Source organism: Athene noctua, chromosome 2, assembly GCF_965140245.1.
Source record: "Athene noctua chromosome 2, bAthNoc1.hap1.1, whole genome shotgun sequence".
Classification (NCBI taxonomy): domain Eukaryota; kingdom Metazoa; phylum Chordata; class Aves; order Strigiformes; family Strigidae; genus Athene; species Athene noctua.
In genome coordinates, this window is record NC_134038.1 from 146,367,683 (window position 1) to 146,379,814 (window position 12,132).

General features: G+C 34.2%; 1 protein-coding gene across 1 annotated transcript in view; it reads right to left on the reverse strand.

The window, feature by feature from the left end:
- The window catches only part of NEK10 (NIMA related kinase 10), a 104,295-nt gene extending 92,163 nt beyond the window's left edge, over window positions 1-12,132 (reverse strand). Inside the window, exons 1-11 of the mRNA XM_074898101.1 lie at window positions 12,059-12,132; window positions 11,675-11,735; window positions 10,427-10,557; window positions 9,833-9,931; window positions 6,911-6,995; window positions 6,112-6,153; window positions 3,913-3,991; window positions 3,501-3,568; window positions 3,278-3,357; window positions 2,033-2,119; window positions 460-684 (exon numbers count right to left, since the gene is read on the reverse strand). Of these exons, the coding sequence (XP_074754202.1) occupies window positions 460-684; window positions 2,033-2,119; window positions 3,278-3,357; window positions 3,501-3,568; window positions 3,913-3,991; window positions 6,112-6,153; window positions 6,911-6,995; window positions 9,833-9,931; window positions 10,427-10,557; window positions 11,675-11,735; window positions 12,059-12,132 (1,031 nt within the window). The remainder of the gene's footprint in view (window positions 1-459; window positions 685-2,032; window positions 2,120-3,277; window positions 3,358-3,500; window positions 3,569-3,912; window positions 3,992-6,111; window positions 6,154-6,910; window positions 6,996-9,832; window positions 9,932-10,426; window positions 10,558-11,674; window positions 11,736-12,058) is intronic.

Genomic DNA, 12,132 nt, shown 5'->3' on the forward strand with positions numbered 1-12,132 from the left:
AAAAAAGGCTTAACATATCTTCATTAATAACTTCTGAATATCTGAAAATTTGTGGTTTGTCACTAAATTAGCTAAAACACTTTGAAAAAGCAAACAGACCTTTAAACAGAAAATTCCTTTACCACATTCATTGATTATATTCACAATTCTAGCTCACTAAATTAGTGTCTGCTTAATAAGGAAACTAAGTAGAAAGTAATGACATTTATATTCTGTTCATTATTTAGTTTATACAACTGAAAAGATGAAAAACACCTTAAGATAGAAATGAAACATGCATAGCTAAAAAAAGCACTGTTTATTCATTTTATGTTCTAAATAGCCTTTAATTTCTGCAGTCATCACATACAGCTGAACAAAACAAAGATTCTATTTGATAAATGAGGGCTTGGTCAAATATATCTTAAAATATGAAAGAGTCCCATATAATTGCCACAGTGTTGAGGACTGAAAACCTACCCCTGTAATATATGAAGGAGCTGTTTGATTCCCCCCCAAATCCGGATTTCCACACTAGTCTCAGGATCTTCACAAACCTGAACCAGAATCCAAACTATACTCCATAAGAGTTTGATATGATCAGAATGAAGTAAACTGAGCAAGACTGGAACTCCTTTATACATTTTTACTTGCTCTTTGACTTGTGACTCTGCACAGAGGAGACGTAGCAGCTCTGCTGTGAGCCTAAAAAAATCAGCAAGAAATTTTAGTAACTCCATCATTACTTTGTATTGTCAGATAGCAAAGGGAAAAAATACAGCAAATGTTTAAGAACAGAGACCTCCTATAAAAGAAGAATGTAAAGAAAACTGCTTAAAGTCACTGGTTAAAAAAGAAAAATACGAAGGTCCAAATTTTCAAAAGGGATGAAATTATATTTATATTGAGTTTGACTGTCAGCATAGGCAGTCAAGCACCCACAGCCAGGATGGAGGTGACCAAGTGGAACGCAGTCATCCATGGTACCACCTTCTTGTTAATGAAATTAGTACTACAAGTAGCACTGACTGCATGAACTTGTAAAGTCCATCTGTGGAATCAGAATAACTCCAAAAGTAACAGTGATTCTTCTCCGGTATGGTTTGAATATTATGTTTAGAAAAGGGATTGAGTATATCATTTAAAAGGTTTATACAATAATTTAATTAACTTCAATTAAGGTGGACTTTCCATAGAAAATATGGTTAGGGATTTCCACTTAAAGCAAAAAAGCTGCATGTGTGTTTGATGAAATATATGAATTCAGATTCATATCTAAATTTAAAATTATTCTTAACTAGCATTGAACTCCATCAGCTTCCTGTCTACATTCAAATTCCAGTTTTTATAACAAACTTTTAGTTTATATATAATCTAAATAATTTCAAACCCAGAAACTAAATAAAATCTTCTGGTATATTTATTCAAATTCTTTAGTCATATGTAAAAAAATTTTACATGTGTGAAATAGTTAAGCATGAAATTTTAAAAATCTCTTCAGAATTTTAAATGTGATAGTTTGTGACGTATTATCAAATCTGAGACTTTCGGTTTCTTACTGAAATGCAGCTGAGATGAGAGGACATTTAAAGAACTGAAGGAACCTTTATGATTTTCTGATTGAAGGGATGTAGGGTCTGACCCAGTCTTTGGCATAAACTACAACAGCTATATGTCTTGCAATTTTTTACTAGTTTATAATGGGCATCCCAGGAACTGTCAGAGATGAGCGTGCTTTCCATTTAACCACTCAGGTCTGCCAGAAGCAAAGAGGAGATGCACCAAGAAAAGCAATTGCTATCACTTTATCATAACACTGCAATTTCTTTGCACCATACTGTAGGCCATCTGTGGAGAGAGAGAAGACAGCTTATAATCAAACTACTGGAAAAGGTTTTGCTGTATCAATACCTGTCTGAAATTACATAGGTGTCAGAACTTTACCTTGAGCACATTAAAGTGACACATTATCTAAGTCCTCTAAATAAGCATGCCCCTAAATGAAAAAGTCAAAATAGATTTTAAAACAATTAATCTACAAGCGAAGTCTCACCTTTTAGAAAGCAAATCGTATTCATGTAATATCACCAGCAAGTTCTCAACAATGGTGAGCTCACTTATCTTCTCCCTACATTCTGGACTACAAATTGATTATTCCTGGTGTTTATATCAAATTAAATTATATTAAAAAACCCACATTGCTCATTAGCCTCCCTCCTTATACATTTGACCAATTATTTTTTTCTCAAGTCTTAAGTAATAATATAATATTGTGCACACAAATATTTAAAGCCACAAAGATATGCTGGGACAAGAGTGACAGAGCAACAATTACCAGTTTTCCCAGTACAAAAAAAGTAAATGTGAATGCATAGAAGTAAAGACAGAAACTTTTTTTTTTTTTTCATGCTAGAAAATAAGTAAATGAGGTACATTTTTAAGAATCTACTACAATTTCCATGAATATTTGTAATATTCTCCAAACACTTCCTTGCCCAGTCCAAATGTAGCACATTTAATTCTGTGAAGAAAGTTAAATGACAGTTGAAAATGTATGTGTAACATTATTTAAAGTAATACTGGTATTTTAAAAAATTAAACTGAAATAGAATGAAAGACATTTGGGAAAATAAAATCCAGAGAAATCTTAGTAAATTAATTCTTACTGATCTCAAGGAACTGTATCTATTATCTTTAAATTCTCATTTAAAAGATAAAATGGTTATACAAGTCTGGAAGCCAGCAGAACAATAATGTAGAAGCAACAGCTTTTCTTCTGTATTATTATTAAGGATGAAAGGTGCTGTATCTTCTTTTTCCTTTTTTCCCTCCACAGCAGGAAAAAAAAAAAAAGTCTTATTTAAAACAGTCATTAGTGAAGAGAGGATACATATACATCGATTTAGTGAAGAAAGGACACGTATACATGGATTTGAGTGTGTGCATTCATCATTTACTACATTGGACAATATTCTTGCTGGTTATTGTGAGGCACTGTTATATTAAGCTCAGCACAAAAGATTTTTATATGCAGGAATTCAATAAGAATTCCAGAATCCTGCATAGCGATTGCCAAGAGAGATTCTATGACTCCAGCCTTGCTAAGTTCTCCGCATAAGCAAGGACCAAAAGTTCCTACTTAGTTTCTGCTGATTCAATATAAAATTAAGCACACTTCATAGACCTCCACAGAACAAGACCTCATTCTGAAAAAAAAAGGAAGCCTTCCCCATAAACAGCAGTCATAATATTGTGTCAAGAGATAATATTAAAATGCAACACATTAAATTGAACCTACCTTTCTGCAAGGCTAGTCAGGGCAAGAAGGGCACCCAAAAGCACATTGCTCTCTCTGGCGGACAACAAATTTACTAAGGTCTAGAAAATTAAACATGATACAAGATAAATAAATATGAATTATATTCTTTTCCTTTACTTCCACCTAGATCAAATCTGAAAAGCATAAGTCATTCAGTTAAGTAGCTAATTGGTTATAATTAGCAATTTTGTAAAGCACTTACTTTATGTGCTCCACTTGCTATAACCCATTCTCTTTGATCTTTGGCAGCAGCAAGCTTTTGGAAAATGTCTATGGAATAAAGGAAGTCACATAAATTCAAGTTTTACCATTTACTGTTTTCCATTTTACTAATCAGATAATAAAGCAAAACACTGGATAAGTTCTCTGAACCATGACTACCTCATTTTACTCCTGTTATTTAGGTTCACAAAGAGTTATGAATTTCGTAAAGAAATATTACTTATGTACAAAACCAAGATGTGGTTTTCCACAGCAACTGAAGTTTTTACTTGTGTGATGATGCCTACAATGAATTGCTTACTTAATGACCATCTCAAGTATTTCAAACATTTTAAGACTCACACTGAAAGTTAAGTGCCCTTATAATTTATGTTATCAGCTACAACACTTACATGTCATGTTGACCAACTTGTCTACATTATGCTGCTCTTCTCCATGATCAAGATAGCCATTTGCCACTGTTTCCATATGCTCCAAGTAAGGGGGAAAAAATAAAGGATACCGTTAAAATAGTTTTAATTCATGAACCTAGAGTGTTATGCACATAAATAGCCTGTAGGTGGTGCATCTGTATCACGAAAAAAGTACGTCTGCAACATCCCACATACTTTTGCTGTAAAATTTGTCAGGGAACAGAAGAGATTTTGGAAGTGTAAGAATTCAAAAAGCAAGTGTAAAATTCCATAAGAGGAATATCTACTGAAGACTATCAATTATAACGACCCTAATTCTAGGGCCAAAATTCCCTTCTTTGCAAGCTGCTAGAGGTTGATAAGAGTTTTCTGAGGATTTATCACTCATGTTTCTGCTCTCAAACTTTTTCCTCAGTATCTACTACTAGGCCCTGTTTGGAACATCCAGATAGATCTTCAGTCCACACAGCTGACAGGCTCAGACTCTATAAAGCCTACACTACACAACTGCAGGGGGAGATGTTGTTTTCTTTTTCTTTTTTTTTTTTGGACATAGCAAACTGGTGAGAAATGGTGGTCAATGTTTTTTAATAACCTGTATTTTTCCAGGACATGAGAATTATCACAAGAATGTAATGTTTGTTAGCACACAAAATCATTATATGATTCTCAGCATATATTGGTCTTACATACGGTGGCATTTTGAAATTTCCAGAACACTCTATAGGGAAACTGCAGCAGTTTCAAGCAGATGGTACAGAAAGGCTAGAACTACAGTAGTAGCACATAATTTAAGAAGAAAACTCACATGAAGAGACAGTACTATGAAAATATTGGTTAAAATAATTTTATCAGTGTTTTCTACTAAAACACCCAAAAATCCTCGAGGAAAGTTTTTTTTATTCTGAAACTGACACCCCCTGGAAAAAAAAAAAAAAAAAAAAAAAAGGGCTTTAATGCTGTATAAAATAGTCTAAAGGAGGACTTGAGACTTGTGATTTGGCAAGAAGTTTTGAATGTACAATTCACCTTAAAATCACTACCACCCTCCAAATTTCTGAGGGATTTTTGAAAGTCTCAGCTATAACTTTTTCTCAAGCTGCATTTCAGAGTGCTGGAGACACATTTAACAATTTTATCTCACTGCAAAGGACACAAAAGATTAAGCTTCCCAGAAGTTCAGAAATTTTAAATTCTCTATGCCAGCAAAACACGCACAATAAAAATTATTATCAGTTATAGGATTTGGATTCCAGCCACTGAGGACTCCACTCACAGGTGTCACCCATGTCACCTCAGGCTATTGCACTTTGCACTGTGCAAGTTCCTCAAAAAGTATGGCTAAGCATTAATGACATGCAACACTGGAAAACACCAAGCAGTTCCTGTGGGAACTCTATCCATTAGAAACTAACAGTCTTTAACTCCTGCAATGTAAGGGACGTTTCAAACAGATGATTGGTTGTCTGACTAAAGGGCTCATAGTACACTATCGGCTCTTTGAAATACAGGTGGCTCCAATAAATATTAATAATGACTGCATTCTAGAAAGGTACATTTATTTTTGTTCTAGAAAGAGAACTCCCAACAATTTCAAAGATATCCAAGATATGCCATATCTCACTGCTAAATTGGTACTGATGAACAAGTATTAAAAACCCAAGAGTAAAACAGTATTAACACAGAGAAATAGCAATACAGCAGTCAGTTATCAACAATGTTTTGGAATGCAAAAGTACTGTATTCCCCAAATTTAAACCTGTTCAACATTCTATTACTATGCTTTTAACTTTGAAAAGTCATTTGCTACAGTCCAAGGTGACTTTACTCATCTTCCTTCAAAAGTCTCCATTTCTTTTGCCTAAACCAATTGTGGTGACTTTTCTAATCCTTCTCCCACTTCAGGAGGCGTTTGTTACGCTTCCTACGTAGAAGTCCTGGGTTATTGCTGCTAGATCATAAGGACAGTTGCTTTGTACACTAGTGAAAAAGCCACTAGTGAAAAGCTTATACACAAAGGAACAGACTCATTTCTTTCCATAAACCAAGAATATGTGTACACTGCTTTTTACAGTGCATTACATTGTATTACATTGTATTTCAATACATTACAGTGTATTACATTGTATTTCAACTGATATACAACATAATGGTCAAAGGTATCATGAGGAATACTACCTGAGCTAGATTTTCAATCCCACCCAAGCTGTGGAGCATTTCCTAAAACAAAATAAATTTTTTTTTTAAAACTGAGTCAAAATACAGAAAACACTAGAATGAGAGAATACTAGAATATAAATGCTCTGTTTGTTATGAATGTTGAGAAACCTTAACTCCAGTAGTCAAAGTCATTGGATTCTGGAGATGCTTAGCACCTTCAGAGTAGATAAATCAAAACACAGAAGTGAAACTTTAAAGGTTCTAACCTGGAAAAACACTATCAGCTTTGGAACACATAAAAAAGAAATACAAAAAACAAGTATCTTAACAGATGTCGGAGGCTTAATCTTATGAATAATAACTGTAATAGCCAGAATAAAATTAAAAGCTAGTTGTTTGTAGTTCAGAGCATTGGGCTGCTAGGAGAAATAACCAGCTTTCAGTTTTCTTCACTTCTTCTCTTCCATGTTATGGGAATTTTACATATCCATTTAGTAAAATCAAGTATGAAGTCTAGGGCTCTGAGCAATGACCAAGTGACCTGTTACGCAGATTTACAGGTTCTTTGATAGGGTTAGCAACAACAGATACTACATAAGAAATATCAGAAATTGAGCAAGTTATGCAGTAACAGCACAAATTGACTCTTGGAATCTGTTTGCAAATCGGACATTCACATATAGAAATATAGGTACATACATATAATAAGTATGCATCCATAAGAATGCATGTTTTTATACACATGCACCAACTCAGATGTGTGATGCTTATATGCATTCTTTTATCGAAGCAAGAAACAATATTTTGACATACTGACCTGATAGCATGGATCCCTTATTAATAATCTCAGAGAGATCAATACTCTAAGAAAATGGGTGGATGGAGCTTGATTAACCCACTCTCTGTAAATGAAATATTCAAAACATAAATCAAATACAATAAAAAAGTGTTAAAACACTTAAATAAAACACTTTGATTTGGGAATCAATTGACTAGAAGATTACTGACCTACAACAGCTCTATAATGTACTATAGTATAGAACTTTTGATACCATTTGTATCTAAATATAGTAACAGTTTTAAATAAATTTATTTCATTATATGAACATTGCCAGCCATAGCTTACTATCACTGGGAATTACATGCTTATCTCTAAGCACAAACTGATCGATACTGCTTTGATATAAACTTACTTTAAATGTTTGGATCAAGGCCCAAAAGGACAAAATCACTGAGAAACCACATATCAAACTTCAGTGCACAAAATACAGTTATGTAAAAACATGGGCACTACAGAAGTAAAAATAGCTAGATTTGAAATTATTTTTTTAATTATAATCATCTATGCTGGGTTTTAAAAACTCTAATACTATTAGTCCTCACGATAATTTGTTATTTAGTTTAAATGTTCTTGATATAGGATTATACTTCCAAATAGAACTCGCTCTTTTACATTTCTCCATACAATTCCCCAGTGCAAGACTTGGCAGAAAACACAACTCCGATTTGCACACATCATCCAGGGGCAGTAATCCTGCGTAAAATACCAGTAACGGAATCACTATTTCCATTGTCTGTTGAAGATAGATAGATAGATAGATAGATAGATAGATAGATAGATAGATAGATATCTCCCCATTTTCCTACTTAAAATAAACCTAAAATTGGTAATCTTTGTGGGGTTTTGTTGTTGTTTGAACTGAGAGAACAGAATTTGTAGTATCCGGGCAATTTTCCAAGGAACAGAAGAAGTCTATGGGACATGGCAGTTCTCTTCCCTTTTTATCGTTTGCAGTTGGGAATGACGCCAATAGCTAAAAATATTTTGATAAAAATAAATGTTCTACAAATAGATATTAACAAAATCTCATCCCTTCTATGCCAATATTCTGCCCAAAGTAATACTATTTTTCATTATGATTCCATAATTGGCCACTTCAGAACGGCACAAAACTTTCATGGAAAGAAAACAGCAGCCATATACCTGTAGGCAAATTTGTAGGTCAGATTTTAAAGTGGCATGAAGACCATTACCATGGTGGTTCGACAAAGCCATCCTTTCAAGAAGATTTGACTCTTGACAGAAGTCTGTTTCTTTAATGGAGGAACACATCTGTTATGTTTCCATGCAGGGACAGTAATTCTCTGAGCCTGGTTAACACCTGAGAGCCTCTTCTACTAAGTTACCATTTACAATACACATTACTAGATATCCTAGTGCATATCCAGCATATGCCAGCAGGATTTTTTCTGCCTGCTTAATTATACTCCTTATCCAATCTACTTAAGCTAAGCTGATCACAGCTTTCTTGTCGACAGAACTACCTCCAAGCAGGACTTTTGCTGACACAGTGATGCCAGTAAGTGGGTGTCACTTTTTTCTTCCACCCCAACCAACATAGTTATGCCAGCAGAAGTATGTAATACAAATCAAGGTGACAATTTCTAAGGCTCTGACACAATGCAACGGCAGTAGTTCCAAATAGAAGACATCATCACACTCATAATAAAATATTTACAAAGGGCAACTAAACCACCTTTGTAACTGCACTTAACTTACAGGTTTTACATACCTACTAATAAATGTTTGTTTCGTTAACCTTACCTGGGTGCTTTTATTTTAATACAAGAGGCTGGTTTTGCTACATTGTCATCATCAAAAAGTACCAAAGAAAACAAAAAACAAAATATGAGCTAGGTATGCCGCAATGTATAAATAGAACGTGGGAAGACATAAAGTAAGTTATTCTTAGATTTTTGGCAAATGAAGCTGAGCCACTGACATCCCACTGGTGGGTACTGAGATGACAAAGTTCACTTGCAAAAAAAGTACCAGATTTACAAATCACTTAAATTATTGGTCTTAAACTTGCTACTATTTAGATAATCAAAAATGAGATCCCTAGTTTCCTACATAGTTATGAAAAAAAGGATCTAAGCAAACTATGTGATTCTTTTGGTGATTTTTAGGTTCTTTGTAAATTCTAGCAGTTACACATTAATACCTTTAAATGCTCTAGGATTGGTTCTTTAAGATTCTGTACCACTTAAGATTTCTTCAGAAAGTGTACTTGGGCTTTAAACAGGAAAAATACAACACACTGCAGTGGCGTATAGTAAAATATATCCTGAAAAATGCATTCCTTTTTTCAGATAATATCTTTTTGTGCCCTCACTGGGTTTTTTTAAGGTCTTAAATTACTCCTCCCTCAGATGGGTGTAGCATAAGAAAGGGTTTTCCCTTTCTAATCCTGTTATACACATGATTACAAATAAATATGAACAGCAGCATAAACTCATCTGAATTTTATGAAAGTCACTGACATTTCTACATGAAGGCAGGAGTCCATAAAATACAAGTAAAATCAGTAAAATAAAAATAACATTAGAAAAGTAAACCACAGATGACAGATACCAGATATGGACAAAGGATCAAGGAAACATAGTAGCTCTTAGAACTTCGGTCATCCAGGTTTTGTCATATACCAAATCCTTCCTTCTTCCATCCCACTAACCCAAGCATTTGGTCTTCAAAGCCAGTAAGGAAGTGATTGTTTAAAACAGATTATGCAGAGATGTGAAGCTGGTAGTTTCCACACAGAGGGCTATTGTTGAAACATATATGCTGTATATATTGTTGAAACAATATGAAGTATTATCCATGTATCTTGGTTCTTCACTTAAGGCAAGAAAGAGTGACACCCCCCTTCTTGGATACAAATGTGTTCAATATACTGACCTGCAGGCAAGTCTGTTCTTAACTAAAGCTGTAAAGATCTCTTGAAACGCTTTATGTTTGGGATGTTTGCTAAAATTTCTCTCATTCTTGTAGGTCACACTAAGGGGGGGGGGAAGAAAAATGCTGAATTAGTAATTATCTCGCCACAAGATAATTTTAACATTGTCAAAACTTAACATTAGCAAGAAAAATTAAGAAATGTCGTATCAGCTGTTACTATGGAATAACACCATTTCAGATTTCCAGACAGTAACAGTATGGAAGAACAGTCTGCCTCATGCATAATTTGGGGCTTTATAACAGTATAATATAAGCTTTCCAAATAAAAAACCATTACTTTATTTAAATGTACTATATTAACTCTCAAGAGCTGAGTGGGAGCATGTGCCTGAAACTTACAAAGGCAGAAACATTCACAGACAAGTTTAGAAAGTCAAAAATATATAATTCATATCTTGGATAATGGGTTAACATGAAAGTACAAGGAACAGACAGAAGTACAAATATAAATGCCTTCAACACCTCAGCAACATTTAGATACGTAAAGATGATCAGAGATACAACAGAGCATCATACTAGCTTTTTTTTTTTTACCTGAAGTTTTCAAGCTCAACAGCTTCTGTTGATTCTTGCCATTGACTATGGCGGTTTTGTTCATTTCTTTTGACATTTTGCCAATCTCTTGTCACACTGGTTTGACCACTTTCAAAATGTATACCTAGAAGCTAAGGAGGAAAGGGATAGTACTCATGAGGTGAATTTTAAAATTAAAACTGCATTTTAAATTTTTTAAGAATGTTATCAAACAAAAGTACCTTTTCTCAAGTTCTAACTTGAACATTGGACCTATAAATTGACATTATAAAATTCACACACCCTCCATGCAAAACACAGCCAACATGGTAGAAAACTGATGCAAAGCAAGGCTGGAAAACAAGTACATGAAGATATATAAAATGTGAAGAACTGTGTCTTTTAAAATTTATAATAGTAAAGCTCCATTGAACCTGCAACACATTATCTACGCTCCTTACCTGTCCCAATTTTACAATTGCACAGCTTTTATTTTCTTTTTCAGTTGTAGAACTCGGATGTTTCAGCTTACTGCTCAGAAGCAATTCCATGCCTCTATCCAGGAAGGGAGTGCGTAACTCCTGTCTCACATGGATGACCCCTAAGTCATTTTGTCATATCTTTTTACAGAATAGAACTGGAAAAAAATGTTCTGGCATTCCAAGGACTCACACCCATCATCATGTGTTGGTTTTCTTTGCTTCAAATGGTAAAAGCTTTGCTAAGTGAGTTGAGGTGAAGGAGATTTTACTGTGTCCTGTAAGTTTCATGCATTGATATTTATGCCCTGAATATTTTTAGCTGAAGTATTATTCTCCAAAGACAAATTGTTTATAGTTCAAATGCTGATCTTGTTTTATATTCTTTAACACTCTTCATCATGTTTTATCTAATACATCTCTAAGCCTACCTTCTTGTGACATTGTGGAAGAGCATAGAAGAAAACAAATCTGTTAGGCTACTTGCCTATATGTAACAACAGCTGCTCAAGATACAAAACAAAGCTATTCTTTTCATGTTAAAATAAAAATTACAGCAGAGTAGAAAAGGAAGTGGGCCAGTTTCATTCCTTTACCCTTTCTAAATGGGATTTGTCCCACAGAGAAGCTCTAACATTGCCAAAAAGAAGATATCCTCTACACAAGCTTTTGCTAGTACGTTTAATCGTAACGAAACACAATATCCTAAGCATCTGCCACAAACCATAATCACCATTACTTATAATTATACAATTTTACACCATGTTTAATAACAGTTATTGAAAAATACCTGTTGGTTCCTTGACTGAACGTTTAAGAGAGACTGAAGTCTTTTAAGATCAGAATAATCCCTAGGATAAAAAGCAATAGCATAAATATATGGGTTAACAGTTACATAAAAGTAATTCTGTAAGAGCGAAGAAGGTCAACAAGCAACAACGCTACTGACAGAAAAGAAAGTTTTCTAGTGTTGCTTAGTGTCCCCATTTTGTGTACAGAATTTATACCTTCTCTAGAATGCCTTAAATCAACAAAGGTGTAAATAAACTTTGTGACCAGAGTAACAGTTGTCATGTTTATAATGCATTCCAAATTAAAGCATTCTGCTTTGGCAGCTAGTGCAAATTCCACACGGGTCCTGCTGAAGTTCAAAGTAAGATGTCAGAGACTATACCTCACAAAGTTCTCACGAGGTTTTCTGTCTGTTGCTTTTTCTGTGTTCTTCAATTTTTTGTCCTGGTCAGGCAT